This window comes from Mya arenaria, chromosome 8 (genome assembly GCF_026914265.1).
Source record: "Mya arenaria isolate MELC-2E11 chromosome 8, ASM2691426v1".
NCBI classification, from domain to species: Eukaryota; Metazoa; Mollusca; class Bivalvia; order Myida; family Myidae; genus Mya; species Mya arenaria.
Window position 1 is genome coordinate 10,280,169 of NC_069129.1, and position 20,666 is coordinate 10,300,834.

Genomic DNA, 20,666 nt, shown 5'->3' on the forward strand with positions numbered 1-20,666 from the left:
GTTTCATGGTTTACTTTACGGTAATACTTCAAGGCTATATAGATTCCAATGGTCAGTACATGAGCGTTTATAGAATAAAACGCCGACCTAACATCATACTGCAAGAGAATGCGGGTCGAAAAGGCCCACTTCCAGAAAGGTCCAGTACCAGATAGGCCCGGTCCAGAAAGGCCCAGTTTGATGTCTTATCTTTGATAACTATTGTTATCTTAGATATTTAGAAGTGAATATTTATTAAAAATAGCATAATGTCTTAAATAATCGTTTAAATCATTTCAGGAATTCGGAATTGCACCATTTTCAGTGGGTACAGAAAAAATCAAAAGGCGTTACATTAAGATTTTTTATTGACAGACATAATTATACATTTTTCATAAGGTCAATGTATTTAACAATGTAACGATGTAACAAGATTGCTGACGGAGAGATAGAATACTAATAGTGATGTAGATGTGGCAGCAAATTACTTCTGTATACGATACACGTCTCCAATCCTTCCTAGGTACTTAGAAGTCCTAATGTCTCCATTCAAGTACTCGTCTGCAAGCGTCCTTATGGCGTTGTCTTGACGCAGACAACGGACGTTGCCTCCTCTCTCCAAGTCCTCAGACTCTACAGCCATCTGCACAAGCTCGGCCTCCCGTCGAAGTACTGGCACGAGCCTGTAAAACCCCAGTCCACTCCCTCCGGCCTTTTGGTTGAGACGGTTGTGCCACCCTGGAAATAAAGAAAATATACTTTGATTAAAATCAATATTAACTCAAATGTTGCTTTTGATTTAATACAATGTATTATTTAAATATTTTATTTTGTTTTTGTATTACAAACCTTCGACATCGTTGTTGGTGCGAATGGTCTGTCTGAATACGGACCAATCCTCCACCGCAAAGATCCTATCAAAGAACAACACCCTCAAACAAAATACAGGTGTTTCCTTTGATTTAAAAGTAGGCCTTTCTGGACCGGGCCTTTCTGGTACTGGGCCTTTTTGTCCCGACTCCCTGCAAGCTATGGCGGACAAAAATTAAGCTTAAGGTAATTAATCGTTCTCTTTTCAGTTACAGTTTACTTTTACCTAAAGCAAAGTAATGATATAAATCGTTGGAATTAATAACATTATTATTTCTATAGATGAGCGTTCAAATGCGATAGGTGATACTGATATTAAATGAAAACTAAATGCCACTTTCGTTTTCATTGATATTTTCAGTGACAGTAAATAAATTGGTGAACACCACTTGGAATCTACACTCTTAACTTTTGTACCTGAGTAAGCATAATTGTGTTACCTTATTATTAAAAGCATCGTGCAGTGTTTTGTTAAATATGAATGTCAATGATAACTCAAAAGTTTTTCAACTTTCGATTTCCATACACGTACAACTGGTGGTGATCACAGGCGTCTGACTCATTGTTTGTATCTAAAATGTGGATTAATTATAATATCATTTTGAGTATATAATTATATAATGAGATAAACAACACAGCCGTAGATATTTAATGCCTTTGATATATAGTACATGAAAGAAAAAATGTATTTAACCCCAACTTTAAGACAACTTGCCGGATTTTACGGTTGAGTCCATTTTTTTTTTAAATTTATAAATACCTTTGTTTCTTTCTTGTATATAAAAGCCATTCAAAGGCATAAAATATCTTCAGATTTATTGTTTACCTAATAATATGTGCTCAAAATGATATCAATCCACATTTTAAGGACAAAGCGACAGACGCCTGTCGTAGTGATACTATATGATAAATAGGGAAATCAAAGTAAACTAGAATAACAAAAATCATTAAATATTTTTTTGTAAGCAATAAAGTAAATGTAGTTTGACTTCTTTTTGGAAATTGTTCACAATCTGTTAAAGCTGTTTTATTAGGACTGTGAGCATCAACTATGTACAGTTACAGGGCCGGATCCAGACAGATCATATGAAAACTAGCTGCAACTTTATAATTTAGACAAACAATATGACATTGTCATGCCACTACACTCCGCAACACTGGCAGCTAATAAAACTTTGCACAGACTGATTAAATGGGATGATGGCCCTGCACTTTTTGGCTTAAAGGCCGGGGTGCATGACCCCAAATGTCCTACAGGACAGCAATTAAGCTTATTTTGCAGAGGAGGCGTGGTTAATCGGGTTTATGAGGTCTGCTCTGGTCAGCAGTTTTGATTGTAAACATCCACATGGCTTGTGGTGTTTATATGATTCTGATAAAGTGGTACAGAAAAAAATGTCTATTGGTTTCTCATTTGCGATTAGATAAATGTAGTTTCATATAACATGACCAATTCTTCTACGAATTGTGTTATAATAAACCATTTGATAGTATATATCACCACAATTAATGAATGTTTCCCAGCATATGGCAGTTACAACCTCATACTATGATAGTGAACCTGTAGTAAACAGTAATTGGTAGTGAAATTCAGTTGGCTGTTAGAGGGTCATGAACTTTCAAGATCTGCTAATCAACATTGCTTGGAAATTTGAATTTGTTTGACAGTTATAAAAAATATTTTTTGAAAGTAGTATTTATAACTGTTTGAGAGACTTAAAATTCACAAAATATGTTTATGATACATTTAATAAACCATCTTGCAAATTTTAGAATTTTTTGTTCGTTAGTTATTTGTATATTTGAAAAAATGTACTTGCAGTCTGTACTAGCAGACAGCTCGGTGAGGTCAATTGAAGTGGCCATTTTTGACTGTCTGCCTTTTATACTATTACCCCGGCCTTTAAACACTGTCCAATAGAAGTTTTTCAAAACTTAGTAGAGCCATATCCTAGGGTTCTTCTTTGCAGACAGTGCCACGACCTTGGCATTGTCTATCTTAACATCTTTGTGGCCACATTGTGTCTTTGAGAACTCAAACTGTGGTGGAGGAACCCAGTCTTTCTTTAGGACATGATGCCTTTCACTGTCTGTCAAGGAGCTCTGTCGCTTAATTTACGAGCTGATATCTTCGACAACAACCCCTTTCAGAGAGCTGGGAAAAACAATTTTAAATGTTTGTAAAATACTAAAATAAAATTTGCAACATATATACAAATGGTAAGCTTCACTCCAGTTTCTCAAATGAAAAATGAAAGACACTAAACTAGTGAATATCTTAGGTAAATATTTTCTTAAATATCAGGAAAAAATCACTAAAATATCACATTTCTGATTCAGATGAGTGTCATCGTAATATTGAACGCTCTCAGTGTTTTTCGTTTTCATTGGTAATTCGAGCAGCATACATGTACATCCAATCAAATTCGCCGTTTCAATTTTCACAACGTCACGGTATTCTAGACTGCTTGCTTGTTTGTCAGCTGTACACTTAGTTAATTGCTCCCAGCAAGGGATAAGCGGCCTACTGACGACTGTAATAAACCATGATGTATACATGGTTTATTAGGAAATACTCCACAAGATAATTGAAAAATCAGCCCTGCATTTCTTAACGATTAAAGAAAAAAAGACCAGCCCGCCCCTATGGGTATCTTTGAGCCCAGCTTGGGGGGCTTCAGCCCGAAAGCCCAGGGCTGAAACCGTGTCTGAGTAAGGAAGTCTACATGTTCATCATTGTGTGACTAAATTATCATTATACTGGAGTTAGAATTTAAATGCTAAGAGGATTTTATGGATCCCAGACATATAATCCCATTACCAATTCAGCCCAAAGTTGAAACATGAGACTTTTCGGCCCGTTTACAGGGGCGGCTCCAGCAATTGACATAAGAGGGTGCATAACTTACGGGCGCAACATACGCCCCTACCTGAGAACCGAAAGTATACGGCGCAAACTATTTGCATGGGGGTTTGAGGTTAGTCCCGCAAGAAATTTGAACAATTTGTTATCGGAAATGATGCATTTTTATTGTATTTCATTACCCTTGTCTCCCATATTGAAATAAATGGTTAACTTGGGACAATTTTAGAGGGGGAGCGTGCCAGGTGCGCCCCCTCTGAAGCTGCTAGTTGGCTAAACTACTGGACGCACTAGTAATTTTAAGCTTGACTATTCGAAGAATAAGGAGGCTCGATTACTCATCACCCATCATTGGCATAGGTGTCGGAGTCCAGTTGGAGTTTAGGGCAAGTTGACATTTTCACTTATAACTTCAATACCCTTTATTCAAATCACTTAATTCTTCATACAGTTGTTTGGCACTAACACACAATGAGGTAACAAAAATGGCAGTTGGTGAAAAACTGAACTTACTTAATTTTTTGGATGGCATTTGCTGAAAAAAGACTTAGAAAATCTCAAGAGTTCTGTAAGATGGAACTCAGCAGAATTCACCATTACTTATCATCATGGAATAAGAATAGCATTAAGTTGCTGTTCATGCTACTGTTTTAGCATCATTTCGTATGCTACTATTTAAAACTAACTGGTATTACTACTTTTGGGGATTTCTCCCATTAACTACTATAACTTCATGTCCTACTACTCTTCATCATGTTGGTGGTTCTATTGATGATGATTATGATGTTGGTGGTTCTATTGATGATGCTAATAATGTTGGTGGTTCTATTCATGATGATTATGATGATGGTGGTGGTGGTGGTGGTGATAATGATGATTGTGATGGTGGTGTTAATGATGATTGTGGTGGTGATGGTGATGGTGGTTGATTTTTACAAGTCTGGTGTTGTTGGTGGTTCATAGTGGTGTTGGTGAATATTATGATTGTGGTGGTATTAGTGACTATGATGATTGTGGTGGTGGTGATAGTGATCATGATGATTGTGGTGGTGATGACAACAACAACAACAACAACATGATGATGATGATGATGATGATGATGACGATGATGATGATGATGATGATGATGATGATGATGATGATGATGATGATGATGATGATGATGATGATGATGATGATGAAGATGATGATGATGACAACAACAACAATGTGATCATGATTATCATGATCATGATAATGATGAGTGAAACTAAGTTTTCTGTGTACATGTGCTCTGTTGCTATTTCCCCAAAGGTACAGGGATCCCATTAATGTTTGATTTAAACTCAGAATGACCACTCTGCTGGAAAATCTTCTCAACATATTTGAATCTTTTGACTGTTACTAGCATTTGTGGAACTTTGAATTGTGAGAAAAAAATGGTGCAGTTTTGTTTAATGAAATGGATTGATAAAAGGTAACTGTTTTTATGCCCCCGAAGGTGGGCATATTAAAATCGCACCATCCGTCCGTCCGTCCGTGTGTCCGGCTCAATAACTTGTGTCCTGGCTGTATCTTTCCCTTGTATGGACAGATTTTAAAATAACTTGCCACATGTGTTCCACATACCAAGACAACGTGTCACGTGCAAGACCCGTGTCCCTACCTCTAAGGTCAAGGTCACACTTAGTGTTTATTCACAATGAAGTGCTGCATATAATGACATAGAGCATAGGTTGTAGTATCCAGGCTGTTACTTTCCCTTGTATTGACAGATTCTAAAATAACTTGCCACATGTGTTCCACATACCAAGACGACGTGTCGCGTACAAGACCCGTGTCCCAACCTCTTAGGTCAAGGTCACACTTAGTGTTAATTCACAATGATGTGCTGCATATATAAGGACATAGAGTATAGGTTGTCGTGTCCGGGCTGTTATTTTCTCTTGTATGGACAGATTTTAAAATAACTTGCCTCATGTGTTCGACATACCAAGACGATGTGTCGCGTCCAAGACCCGTTTCCCTATCTCTAAGGTCAAGGTCACACTTAGTGTTTATTCACAATGGAATGCTGAATATAAGGTCATAAGAGTGTAGGTAAACCACAAGATCAACTTTTCATGTACTGACCTTGTTCATAGGTCAATGTCACATTCGGGGGCATTCGTCACATACTGTGACAGCTCTTGTTTATCATATTAACAACCAAAAAAGATCATGACTTTTTTTAGACAAAACCCCTCATTAAGATGGCAATGTACTTGGCCAAGATTCTAAGACCTTTTTGGTAAATATTTGAATATTGCAATAACTTTAAATGAAGACTGACCTCATAGTGTTATCATATTGTATTAGCTTATACTTTATTTAAAAGTGCTAAGAGCTAAAAAAAAAAAGTGAGATAAACGATATAAAATGCCAGTCAAGAAAAGATGTAGAAGATGTATATGATCTAAAGGGTGCGTGTGTTTTTAAGAAAAACAGTTGAGGTATTGACAAAGCCTTAGTGTTTTTGATGTTGGTAGCATGATTTTGAAAAAAATAGAGATATTCAAGTGAATCTTGGTGTTCACATGTTTCCATAGACATTTGTAGAACTAATTGTAGAGCAAATAACAGAACAGAACAGAAAATTTATTTTGACTACTAAGTATATATAGTGATAGAGAAAAAAAAACAAAAAAAACACAACAACAACAGCTTTCATCGCGCCTATAGATACCCGTGAGTGTTCACTCCCTACTCTCCATAGAGGAACGTTTAGGCAAATGTTAGGCAAGGGTACTTTAAAAGAATACAGTGGTTTGATCACTGTGCTAAATAGTTATAAGATAAGTGCAAAGATAACAGTACAAATACAACTTAAATCTTAAGACATATACAAAACACATGGAATAACATCCAGTACAAGGATATAAATATTTCTATAAAAAGCATATATATATTCAAACTTAATCATTTCTTTCTTTGAAAGCTTTTAAACAATAAATAGCTAGTTTAACCAGAAGAGATTTATCATCTGTTTGCAGTAGAGTAATAATTTTTTCCATACTAGGATGTCTTGAATAGTAATTTGGCAAATACCTTCTACGAATATCAGCATATAGTGGCAATCTTAAAACGAAATGGTACTCGTCTTCTATATCGTTAAGGTTGCAATAGGTACATTTTCTATCATGTCTTGCAATACCATTATATCGGCCAACTTCAATATTTAATCTATGGGAAGATAGCCGTAATTGTGCAAGCACTTGTCTGTATTTGATATTGTCTAATAAAGAAATATAATTAGAAACTTGGTAATTACATTTAAATTCTTTATATATATTAAAAGAACTAGAGCTATCCATACCCACTCTCCATTCTGAAATATAGATATCTCATAATCTATTTCTAAGCAGAGGTACAAATGCAGACATATTCACTGATTCGGGGAATAACCAAACATCATTAAAACCTGAGCGTTGTAATACATCTCGAACATTCGAGGCCCAATTTATGACACCACGATTTAGTTCTACTTCACTAACTTCCTTTAAAATGATAGTTCTTAAAATACAATTCTTAGATTTGCATGTAAACAATTTAACAAAGTATTTAATGCATCGCATGTATCTTTCAATATACAATGGGAACAGGCCCAGCTCGCTATATAGCAAAAGAGTATTTGTCGACCTTTTCACTTTGAGGATCCATTTACAAAACCTTTTTTGCACTCTTTCCAAACATTCAAACTTACCAAATCCCCATACATCAAATCTATAATTAAGTATAGACATAACATATGCATCAAACAGATTAAAAAGAATATGGACAGGGGCGAGTGTATCTTTTATAACCGCAAATAAACTATTCATAGACCTTATAGCTTTGCCAGCTAAAGTTTTAGCTGCTTGAGCAAATGAGCCACCAGATGAGATTACAACACCAAAATAATTGAAGGAATTAACGATTTCTACAACAACACCTTTATATTTCCATTCAACATTTTGTGACAATCTACCGCCTTTTCTAAATACAACAATTTATGTTTTTTCAACATTTACAGTGAGATTCCAGCGATCACAGTATGTTTGTAAGTTATCTAATGACGTCTGAAGGACTTCTTTCGACTCTGAGATTAACACAGCATCATCTGCAAACAACAACAGAAAGATATTTATTTCATCCAGAGAGATCCTGGCATAAGTTCCTTGTTGCATATGTAACTCTATATCATTTAAAAACAGAGAGAAACAAATCGGGGAAGTTATTTCCCCTTGAAATAATCCGACATTACTATCAAAGAAATCAGACAATGTCCCAACATGTTTAACACAAAGCTTCACTTCCTCGTACATTGAGCGTAAGAGGGCCAGTAATTTACCATCGACGCCGGATTTAATTAGTTTATACCATAGCCTGCTCCTACTTATACTGTCATGCGCCTTTTAAAAGTCCACAAAACAACAATACAACTTCTTCTTAAAGTTTAACTGTCTTTGGATCAATGATTGTAATATAAATATGGGATCTACTGTACTACAATTATTCTTAAAACCAAATTGTGCATCCGTGAGAACATCGTACTCCATCGCCCATTTCTTAATCCTCTCATGAAATATACCGGTGAACAACTTTGCAAAGCAACTGATCAGTGTAATCCCCCTGTAATTGTTAGGGTCCGAAAGATCTCCTTTCTTATATATATATATGGGAATAATAGCCCCGTTAGCCCATGACTTTGGAAACGTCCCCTTGTTTAAGGATAGTGTTGAAAAACAAATGCAATGGCTTGATCACCGGAAAACTGGTTTTGAAATATTCGTATAAAACATTATCTATGGAACATGCCTTATTATTACCAAGTCTTCTAATCGCCTTTAAAATTTCTTCTTCACTGATTAATCTATCAAGACAATCAAACGTAGGTGAACAACCATTATTGTTCCTATCAAAATCTGCTAAATAACATTAATCTGTGTGGCAAACACTGTTATATTGAACAGATTTAATAAAATGTTCCCTTTTTCAGAAAGAAATATGAATAGAGGACTTCTATAGCAGAAGAAGTATAGCCAAACTTGCAGAAAACAACAACCGGATGTGCATCACTAAAGAAAAGAAACAGGTTATTGACATTTCAATATTCAAAATACCAAAACCGGTAGTTAAATAAACTTTTTACCTGTATTGTCATTGCTAATACGACAGAAGAGTGCTCTTGTAAAACCCATTTGCAATGATTCAATGGAAGAGGCTAAGATTCTAATATTTTGTTACACAACAAAGAAACTGAACGTGGCAACTGATGGAAAATTGGTGGAAAAAGTTCCAATACTCCACCAACTGCCACGTTGGGGTGGCATATGGTGAAAAATTTGCCACCAACTGCCACTTGGCATTTGGTGGAAAACGTCCAATACTCCACCAACTGTCATGTTGGGGTGGCATTTGGTGAAAAAATTTGCCACGTGGCATTTGGTGGAAATTGTTTTACACCAAGTGCCACCTGTTCCAATACTCCACCAACTGCCACCCATTTTCCACGCCCAATTTGTGCCAAATTTAGGATAGGGTCATTCAATATTCTAGTAAATTATGTGATGTTAAGTTGGGGGATAATTGAATTCATAAAAGATGATTTTCATCACATTCTGAGCAGTATGAATTATTACCCGATGCTCTATTTAAATGTAATTCACTATTTTACTACCCAAGGATTGATATTTCCGCTATTTAGGTTTTTTGAAGGGGCAAAGAAACTAGTATTTAATAATTTTCTTATTCGCAAAAAAGCTTGTTCTTTTTACTGTAAATTTTCCAAATTAGGCATTATTTTAGATACCTTTGTCCAATCATCACAAATTTAGTCAGATTGTTTATGGAACAAATGTCTTGTTCAGGTTTAATCAAAAGCCATGTAACTCAAGAGTTATGTCCTTGACTTGGCAAAAACTGTATTTACAGCACTCAACCACTTTATAAATTTGGCTGAACCACCTATCACCAAACTTGGTGTCCTTAAATTAGGACAGGCGTATTTTGTCACATTTGGCACTCTTGCTTTAAATGATAGTACTTTTCTTCCCTTCAAAATACATTGCAGCATCAGTGTATTGTACACACTAAGTACAAGTCGATTTCGTTCAATTCTGATTAAAGGGACTTGCTCATGTTTTTGTTAAATGTTTTTGTATGACAAAATAAAGTGTGGCAAATAATTAGCAGTGTTAAAACTAAAATACCTAAAGCTAGGACCCTTCAGCAAATGTTGATATTTGTTCAAATATCGTTTTGTAAGACCACAACTTTCAGTAGTGTGAATAAAACACGTACGACCTTGTTGTTGTGTGATACTTTGATTGACATAATCATGTGATGTTATCAATGTATTGTTAAAAGATAAAAAACAATCCATTAGTATATGTCCTGGTGGCTTAGTGAGGAAGATGTTGGTTATCTCATTTGTTCTTTACTTTACCAGCATGGGTTCGCACCTCACTAAAACCAAAATACTTTTTTATGCTGGCGAAGGTCAGCATATTCGAATCGCACCCTCTATCCGTCCATCCGTCTGTCTGTGTGTCCTGCTCAATTTCCTTTACTTGTATGGAAAGATTTAAATATAACTTGCTATATGTATTTGACGTACCAAGATGACGTGTCTTGGGAAGCCCTGTGTCCCTAACTTTAAGGTCAAGGTCACTGTTTTCCTTTGAAAGTTGCGTAAAAAGCATAGCGCATACACATGTAGGTGGTAGTGTCTATGTTGTGGCTTTCTCTTGTGTGGACAGATTTTAAAATTACTTGCCATATATTTTCGACATACAAAAAAGACTTGTCACATGCAAGACCAATGTCTTTACCTCGAAGGTCAAGGTCACAGTCTTAGTGTTTAGTCACAATGCAATACTGCATATAAGGACATAGAGAATCGGTGGTCTGAGCTTTAACTTTTTCAATTTTCTGGCCTTGTTCATAGGTCAATTTCACATTCGGGGGCATTCATCACATATTGTGACAGGTCTTGTTTTTGCTATTTTCTTCTGTAATTTCGATATCATGGAGTTAAATAATGATTAAATAATAGTGTTTAATAACTGGTCCAAAAACATGAAGTACCTTTAAAAGAATAAGAGACAGGAGTTGACATCCACTCCACCTTGCAGTGACTTGTCATGTTCGTGTTTGTGTTTGTCTTGATCGCTTTGAAAATTTGTTACATACTAAAGGCTATCTGCTCAACAGGGCATTTTGAGGGAATATTTCACATTCATGTGACACTTCTGTTCATCTTGTTTCAATTACAATTTAAAATACTTTTGTTGTTAATGTTTCAAAACTTAAAGAAAATATTCATATTCTGATTGACATGAATTTATTGATGTTAATACTATGAGGAATTGAACAAACTTCGTAAGCTTTTCTGATATACATTTGTAAGTAATGCAATGAAAACTACAGGGACAGGCCCAATGGTCAATAATGTAAGCAAAGGCCCTGTCTAGGGGAACATTGCTCAGGCCTAACAAACACTGAATGATTTCCATCGTGTATCGCGATTTGAATTTATAATTGAAAATATGAACTTGTGAATAATTTTATAAAATGTATGCTATTTTCATCATTATTTCATTTTTAATAGACAAATGGATAATAAAGATTGTGTAATATATTTTCTGTGTTTGACTAACTTTAAGTTTCTTTTTTAGCTCAACTGGCTCAAAGAAAATGAAAACGATACTACACACTATTGGCGTTGGTGTCAAACCTTGGTTAAGGGTTCGCATGTAAGCACATTTAAGTCACTATCTCATATTGCAATGAAACTTATAATACAGCTTTAAGATTATAAATGGTTATTTATGTTAGCACACTATCAGTCATTATCTCAGCAAATAATTCATGTATTTAATACAATGACACGTTAGAGTTCCCAATCATGCAACCTAAATAATTTATCAAGATGAATAACTGCTTTTTACGTATAATATAAATTATAATGCAAATCTTTGCCCTTAATTATACGACATAAAAGTTCTGTTTAAGTAAATCATGTAAACACACACGTCAATATCTCGGCATACTTGATGTATTACATTCATGATTGATACTAAGTTCAAGGATTTTCAATCAAGTAACTATATCTTTATTATGTCTGGTTGAAAATGATTTTTTCCACATTTCAAAACTCATCAGTGAATCTGGTAGGCAGGACTTATTAAAATGCATTAACAGAATATTCTATAAATAAAAAAGATACTAGAAATATCCCTCCGATGCGTAATGATAAGTATCCCTCCATCTTTTATTAGCAATATATCAGCTTATCCAATAATATTGAACATCCCTAATTAAAATACCTTTATCAATGTTGAAGTTACCGCTTTGAAACGCCTTAAACGATATAGGTGTAGTATTTGAAAAAAAATCCAGTTTGTTCACAGCCCTTTCAACCTGAAGACTCCCTTTAGAATACCGCTTATCCTTGATGCTTTGGGCATGTGTTTGATTTTACATAACTCATTTACAGATAATTATTCTATTTGGGAAAGTTTGTTTGGGTCATTCGTTTCGTATAAGATCATGTGATTAAATAATCATTCTGATTGCAATGAAGGAAAAAGATATTTTATCAATAGTTGTCATGTAGAATAACTTCATGAACATATTTCAATTATATTGCTTCAACAAAACACACACTATTTAGTACTGTTTCTTGTAACCTTCAGGTAATTCCCGAGATTCCTGTAACGTCAGACAACGTGGAGTCAGATTGACTTCACAAGCGTGTCCGCGGGAGGCTCAGAACACAAATGGCTTCGTACAAAGACATCCTTAAGGAAAAGGATAACCAAAACTGGCACAAAGGATACCTCGCCCTTAGGATCACCAAGGCCGGCCTACGAGGCCTTGTCGAAGGGGACTCCAGTTGCGTTCAGCAAAAGATCCACTCTTCAGTCCTCTATGCCAATCACCTAGCTGCTGGAACAACATGCAGCCTTTGTCTAACAGAAAATGTCTTGCAGTGTCCAACAAAAGGATTGTGCTCAGTTCCGCGACACTGCAAGTACCACAACTCTACATTGAAGAAAAACCGACCTTGCCCCACACACATATGCGATGTCTTTCGGGATAAAATACGCGCTGTCCACAGATATGGTGGACCGTCCTGGAAGAATACCACAGCCGACCAATGGTGTACGAACCATTGGGAAGTAGCCAAATGCTTTATGCCACCTGACGGCTATCATGACGTGACGTCGTACGACAAGACAGACTTCAATGGTATCATTAGCGTTATGATCAACTGTACAGAGTTCGAACGGCGTATGTCGTTCCCTATTGGCATCACACCCAACGCCTTAACTGAGGTAATATATACGCGCGATGTTCTGCCAGTGAATTAAAATAAGCATAACATAGAACTTTTGGCGTAAGGAAATCTGGAATTTGGCTGCAATTTGCATTATATAAGATGCACAAATACAAGTACAATTTACGATGTTTTTGTTTGATAAAGATATTGTTTGTGTGTTTACGTTTAAAGAAGCAAAATAATTAGAATAATAGAAAACTTATCTCTGTGGTTATTTTGGAACCTTTATATACATGAACAAAGGGCTTTATCAAACACAAACTACATATATATGCAGGTGGGCTGTGACCCTTTTAGTCAATGTCAACAGATATTGGTTTGACACAATAATCTTGTACATTTTATATTTAGTACCTATTATAATTACTATAAGTTACATATATTTGAATATTAGGCTCGTGTGATAGGCCGCAATATTCGCCATTCCCCGGATCTCAAGGTGACAGACACAGACCTAGCTGACTACTTCGCCACTCTGAACGCGCTTCTGACAGACTCTACATTTCTGGCTAGTGACAAGGATGCCCAGCAAGCTGTCCTTAAACTGAAACAGGTTAATGTTTGTGTTCATTTGACACACAGAGCTTAAAATGGTCTTTAAAATTGTTCAAAAATGGTTTTATTCTTAATTGATGTTTTTCTTTCTGTTAGAAAAGTTTATATATAATATATTAATGAATTATTCTGTATTTTTTTGTCATTTTTTAACATACTTGTAATATAATACAACTTGTTAAGGAGGCATTTATTGACGTATTGTCCATTTTATAAAGAATAGTTTTAATAAAGGTGTTTAGCTGTAATGTTATTCTCCAAATACGTAAATACAGTTTAAAGACAAATAATCTGAACGGTTTACAGCTTGAAAAGGGCACCCTTCCAATAACGATTGAAGAATTACGTGAACTACAAGAAGAAGTTAGCGCGATGGTAGTAGCTGGCAAACTTCAGTTAGCGGATACTGTTGAAATAGGGAAGAAAGAGATAGAAGACGTTGTGTTGCTGGGTAATACTGCCATTGAAGCTGGAAAGATTGAAATGGATAAAGCGGTGTCTCAGGGAAAAGCGATCCTCGAATCCGGGACTCGTCAACTGCAAGAAAAAGTGACAGAGGGTCAGGCTGTCCTTGTTACAGGGAAGCGTCAATTAAAAGAAGCAACGGAAACAGGAAAGAGTGACATAGAAGGCGTTGTGTCGCAGGGTAAAACTGCCATTGAAGCTGGAAATCGTGAACTAGTTGAAGCCGTGACTCATGGAAAAGCTGTCCTTGAATCCGGGTCTCGTCGACTGGAAGAAAAAGTGTCGGAGGGTCAGACTGTCCTCGTAACAATGAAGCGTCAATTAGAGGATGCCGCATCAACTGCTATTGGGGTCACGAAGAGAGCGAAACTCGATATTGAAGACGCAGTGACAAAGAGCAGAGATGATGTTCAGGCCTTGCAGAAGATAAAAGCTGTTTCTTCCCTGTCAGAGGCAGAACAAGAAGAAGGTAATTGTCTAGTAATAATAGCACAAAATAACAATAATAAGTAACATGTGTACACTAATTATGTTATACAGTGTGACACTTATTGTATTGGTTAATATTACGTTAAAGATCGCGATAAGTGTTTAAAAAAATATTATTATAATAGAGTATTTCGTTATTCTAGATGGTTAATTGAAGAAATGTTGGTATTTGCGGTTAAACTGAATAAAAAATTGATTTATGAATATCAATGAAATTTTATAAAGAATAAAATAAAGACTAAGCAGCCAAAAAATAGAGAATAGTAGATGAGGTTTTCTCTGTATGCCATGAGAAGTATAACACAATGTTGTGGTTGGTGCTTACAGGCTGGTTTTGACTGGTATGGTGATGATGCATGGCGTATTCTTCCCGTCATCATATGGCAATTGGGTTTTTATCCGACACTGATGCGGAATATATATATATGATGTGCCTATGTGCATTTGGAAGCTTAGAAAAAACGCACTGTATAAAATCAAAAATCAACTAAATGGAAATTTGACGTTTTTTTCGTTAATAAGTTTAAATTAGATGGAATGAAGTAAAATCTGAATGATTAGGAATGGGCGGCGTAAGTGAAGCAAACGAGCCTTCTTTGGTCATTAAGATATTACTTCGGGTCATGTACCTGACTGAATGTTCAACCTCATTGGGTTACGCAGGGAGTGTGTATCCGATTAGTTTCAGTAGGCAGACCTTAAAATAACCGCGAAAGTTGAATCAGGCCTAATGCTTAATTATTGCCTATCTGCATTTTCATTGGCTTAACATGTAGGTTGTATTCTAAGTGGAAGTTTGGCTGTTTTGTTATCTGCTTACTGGAGTTTGGGTTGTCAGAGCTGTTCTAAATGACTACAGGTGGAACTGTCTGGCGATCCCATTGCCGGAGGCATGCTCATGATCACTTAACAGTGTTATCGTTTGAAAAAGAAAATGATATGGAGTAAAAACTTTGTTGGCATTTGTCTTTAATATAGATAGATATGATAAATTATATAGAAGGAAAATGCAAAATTGAAGACTTATGAAACTTGGGTATAAGAATGCAGTACGTCGTTGTTCAGGCGGGCGTGCGGCGTCAAACTTAACTATGAAAACTTAATAACTTTAGCTAGGGTTAACATATCTTTAACCTGTGGCGTTCGGGAGGATGGCGTCCAATATGTTGTCCGATCAATAACTTAAAAACTCTTTGTACAATCAAGTGATCAATAAAGGACAATCGTGGTACTCTTGTTAATAATTAGATTATTAAGATTAAAACACAATCATAATTATAACATTTGCTGTTTGTCCGACCAAATTCTTTGGGAAACATCCCATTTTTCAATATAAATATTTCGAATAGGATATATTTTACATCGCTGTCGAATATAACTCATAATTGCCAAATGTTGCTGAAATTATCCACAATGCATCATTACCGTGAGTGAATGGTTTTTAATACAAAAGTGGCGATGTATGTGTTATTTTGTTATAACGGTAACAGCTCAAGATGCACCTGATGTATAGGAATGCAAATGTTGTACGAAAAAATTAGATATTCTTATCATTTTGCTTCAGTTGTAACATAAATCTTTGTAGTTTTCTCTTAATAAGACAAACTGCAGTAAGAAGAGCACGTAATGCAGACGACATGTAAACTGATTAAATAAAAACAGAAGCAAACTTTAAACCAACTTTGCCCTTTATAACCTTTACTTTTCTGGAGCACAACTAAACTTCTGGATGGAATTTTATAAAATTTCATACATTGGTTAAGAACAATGAAATGAAGTGCAGTGTATGAGAACCATAACTCTGTCTTCACTAATTACAAAGTTGTTGCTTTTTGTATCTTTTTCTTGTCCACAGCATTTCTTCTGAATTCATCGATTGAATTAAATAAAACATGCTTTGGTTAAGCATGATAATCGGATATGCAATGTACAAGAACTCTAACTATATCTTGACTGACTACAGAGTCATAGCCCTTTATTACTCTTCATTTTGGTTCTTCTGTTACAGTTCAAGATACGCTTGGTGTTTAAGGACACAAATGTTGTATGAAAAAATAAGAAATTCAAATCATTATAATTTAGTTGTAACATACCGTACAACTTATTTCTATTCAATACGGCATACTGCTGTAATACGACATTCACACTCATTAAGTTTTTGACAGAGTTCTTGCCCTTTGTTACTTTTCATTATCATTCATAGCAGTTAAAATAAAGTTCATGGAAGATCTAAGTTGATGTTTACAAAGATTTTTTTTATTTTTATCATGGACCTTTATAGTGTTCTTTAATTGTTTAACATATATTGATTTCCATGTAAGATTGTACACTGCAGCAGATAAACATACTTTTTTTCTATTTAAAAAAAAGACAATCCAAAAATGAAAACAATATCTCCACATCAGTCATTTTACTGCCATTTCCTATGATGGTGGCGTTCGGAGTCATAATCAGTTTAGTGATAGCTCTGGTGTTGCCAGGTTATTTCCGTTGGTTTCAGAAAAGGTGGTTAATAGATACAACTGTAGTAGTTTGTAACATTATCAACACTTATTTATAGTGCAACGTGAATATATAGCGAGAATGAACTTGCATAATATTTGTAGAATGTATACTATTCACAGATCTACGTCGACGGTTAGTCAAGTACTACCAGAAGCAGCTTAGCAGCGCGCCGATATCGCCCCTGCAGTCCAACAAGGACGAGAAACTGGACAAGTTTTACGTCCCTCCGAAGATCGTGAAGAAAGACCACAGAAGACTTGGAGTCGACCAACAACAAAACAGTTCCCCTATTACCACCTACAAACAGATTTTCCGTAAAGATAAGACATTAGCCAATACCGTTTTTGTAATAGGTGAGGCGGGTATGGGAAAATCATTATTCTCCACTATGTGCACCTTGAAGTGGGCTGCACAGTTCTCCGTATCGGTGGGAGACAAATGTTCGCTATTTGACAAGCCTAAGGGTGAATTTACGGAATACACTGAGTATTTAAAAGGTGTATGTTCATTTACTTTTGATGATTTCATTTATTTAGTTGGTAAAGACTGTCTTGAATTATTGTCACAGCCCAGGTATGATCTTCTTCAAGATAGGGACACTCTTAAAGACATCGAGTTTATGTTTTACATTAAACTGCGAGACTGCTGTGAAAACTGTGAACTGTCAGACATGATTCGAGATCAGCTGATCGACATTATTTACCGTCCAGACGAGAGGGCCACTGGGTACTCCACTATGATTAGTGTGTTGTCAAACCGAAAATGCGTCATCATAGCTGATGGGCTGGATGAATGGTTGCATCCTACTGAAAGAAAGTGTTTATGTTCGTTAGAGGACAAAGTTATCCCGCATTTATCGCAAACATTAGATGCAACTGTCTTGATTACATCGAGACCCTGGCGAATGTCCCGAAACCGCGTTAAAGACACCAAAATCGGCAAATACCTTGAAATAAAGGGAGTAGCTAGCACACCGCTATTGGTTCAGAAAACGCTTGTTTGCCTTAATGAAAAAGTAGCAGAAGAGAGGAGATATTATGATTTTGTCCGATTTGTTGCCAGAAAAAATATCGCACATCTACTCTCTGTGCCTATCATTGCAGTGTTGCTAGTTTGCCTGTGGTTTGAGGGAGAACATGAATCATGTTCTATGTGTCACATATACGCATACATGTTGGACATGATGTTTGGGAAAAAATCGCTTCCCGTGCTTAGTGTTTCGCCCGAACGCACTCCGTTGCTGCAATGTTTCAAGCAAACTGAACATGTAGAAAACTACTACAATATCGTATTGAAGCTGGCACAACTTGCCTACGAGAAATTGTATTCGAGGGACCGAAAGTCATCCCTGGTGTTTCAAAATGTCGAATGTTTTACACAAGATGAGCTCCTCTTCGTTCTGAAATCGGGTATCATGCGAGAAACAAAGTCTGAATCTTTGATAAGAAAATCATCGAGTTTCTCATTTATCCACAAAACTGTACAGGAATTCCTTGCTGCAGTTCACATTGCTCACCATACCGAAGAGGTTCAAAGAGTGATAAAGCCAAATTACCATGAATCAGTTCAGGCGTTTTCAGCTTCAGAATTCTCAACATTCAATGCAACGACATTTAATGAGACATTGCCTGATGTCTTGCAGGTTTTTATCTTCATGTGCGGTCTAAACAGTGAAGTTGCTCAAGATATGTCTGCTATGATGTCAACTGCTGTAGGGGAACACCCTGGTATATTGTACGTCTTGAATCCCGAATTAGAAGAGACACTTTGTTCTGGTTATAGAGAGGCTAAAGCCAACAATGTACATAATATTCAACTGCAACTAATGAGTCTTCATATTTATCCTTTTACTAAAGATGTGTCAACCTTAAAGACCTTGATATCGATGAACAAGTCTCAGTTACGTCTTATAAATATCATGGGAGAAACTGAAGCAATCAGCGAGAAGGAGCTTCAGGAGTTATTCATCAGTTCCAAGGACACTCTCATCTATGTGGATTTAATTAATATTGCTGGACAGTATGACCTTTCTGCTTGCTGCCGTCTGCAATATTTGGCAATATACTGTCGTTCGACATCCAATATGATTATTAATACAGATAGTTTAGTTGAATTGAAGTTATGTGATCTTTCGGAAAAGGTTGAAAGTAGTATTTTGCAGTCATTAGAACAAAGTTGTGAGCAATTACTGACCTTCATTTTTTACCGTATTAAGAACATCAGCTTATTTTGTAAGACACTACCCCAGCTCAAACATTTAAAATCAATATCTATCACTGATACAACCCTCGGGGATTACCCACTACTCATCCCACCCTTTGTCAACAATGTTCACCTTGACCGGGTGACAATGTCTGCGCGGTGCTTGAGGGAGCTGGTGGAGAGGATAGAGAACTGCTCTCACACTGTGAATTGCCGTATTAAAAAGTGCAATGTGGAACCGACCAATGAATATGAAGAAATTAATCGGTCTACTCAATCGAGAGAAAACATTATGTTTGTTGATGCTGCTGCTGATGATGATGATGATGTTGTTGCTGCTGTTGATGATTTTATTGTTGCTGCTTATGGTGGTGGTGATGATGATATTGTTGATGATGATGATGATGATGTTGATGAAGCTGATGATGATGATGTTGTTGCTGCTGCTGATCATGATCAAGATCATGATGGTGATGATGATGATGATGATGATGATGATGATGATGATGATGATGATGATGATGATGGTGATGGTGATGATGATAGTGATGATGATAGTGATGATGATGATGATGATGATGATGATGATGATGATGATGATGATGATGATGATGATCCTTTTGAAAATTCTAAAGAAAGAGGATAATTGTTTGAGATAAAGTTCTATGTCATTGAGTGCTGCTTCCACTACTGAAAATGTAAACATTTAACTGTATGATTAAAATTCTGTGTTATTTAATGGCGAAAGTGCACTGAAGTCTGGATGACTTCAAAACATTCCGGAAATGACGTTATTGACAAGCTTTGTGTGCGCTTACGTTGGACTAAGCCAGAAGTACGATCAAAGGAATGCTTTGTTTAATACTGTGTGAAGCTGTTTAAATAAATGTTTAATATCATAAAGTATTACCTGAAAAGCAAAGTTTTCTGTGTTTCACATAATGTAAAACCAAAGGCCGATTTAAGTTTTTTTCTCCCAAAATTTAAAGGCGCACAATCTAGGTTGATGCAATTTATTTTTAACTTTAATGCCTTATAGCGTTTAACTCATTTGACTTTATTAATTAAAACAATAAAAAACCTTTATGATATAGATACAGCTAAAATATTAGCAATTGGCGCTTTCGTAACTGGGAATTCATGGCCACGTATTCATTAATTACTTTTACAAATAAAGGCTTTCATTATTTACTTCTTTTTATGGAAGGGGGGAGGGGGAGGTTAAGAGAAGTCATTTTTTATTTATATACATTTCGATAAACATTACTAAAAACTAATATTCATGCGAAAACATCGTGGATTCAAACAGCTTGACGAGGGCGTAACCGCACCCTAATATTCATACGAAAACAACGTGGATTCAAAACAGCTTGACGAGGGCATTACCTCACCCCA

General features: G+C 36.0%; 1 protein-coding gene and 1 long non-coding RNA gene across 3 annotated transcripts; one reads left to right on the forward strand and one right to left on the reverse strand.

The window, feature by feature from the left end:
* Positions 1 to 443: 443 nt before the first annotated feature.
* LOC128243376 (uncharacterized) lies at positions 444 to 1,537 on the reverse strand. The gene is made up of 3 exons (XR_008262824.1): positions 1,290 to 1,537; positions 829 to 1,008; positions 444 to 717 (listed from the first exon to the last, which is right to left on the reverse strand). It is a non-coding gene; the product is annotated as an uncharacterized LOC128243376 (long non-coding RNA).
* LOC128243374 (uncharacterized) lies at positions 982 to 20,173 on the forward strand. Of its 2 annotated transcripts, XM_052961128.1 has the most exons (8): positions 982 to 1,035; positions 1,211 to 1,270; positions 8,709 to 8,804; positions 11,389 to 11,466; positions 12,409 to 13,050; positions 13,450 to 13,608; positions 13,917 to 14,544; positions 17,189 to 20,173. In XM_052961128.1, the coding sequence occupies exons 5-8, from the start codon at positions 12,493 to 12,495 to the stop codon at positions 19,915 to 19,917; spliced, it is 4,074 nt and encodes a 1,357-aa protein (XP_052817088.1). In that variant the 5' UTR covers positions 982 to 1,035; positions 1,211 to 1,270; positions 8,709 to 8,804; positions 11,389 to 11,466; positions 12,409 to 12,492; the 3' UTR covers positions 19,918 to 20,173. The 2 variants fall into 2 exon arrangements, with proteins under 2 accessions (XP_052817088.1, XP_052817089.1); XM_052961129.1 differs by lacking the exon at positions 1,211 to 1,270 and having other exon boundaries at positions 995 to 1,035.
* Positions 20,174 to 20,666: the final 493 nt, after the last annotated feature.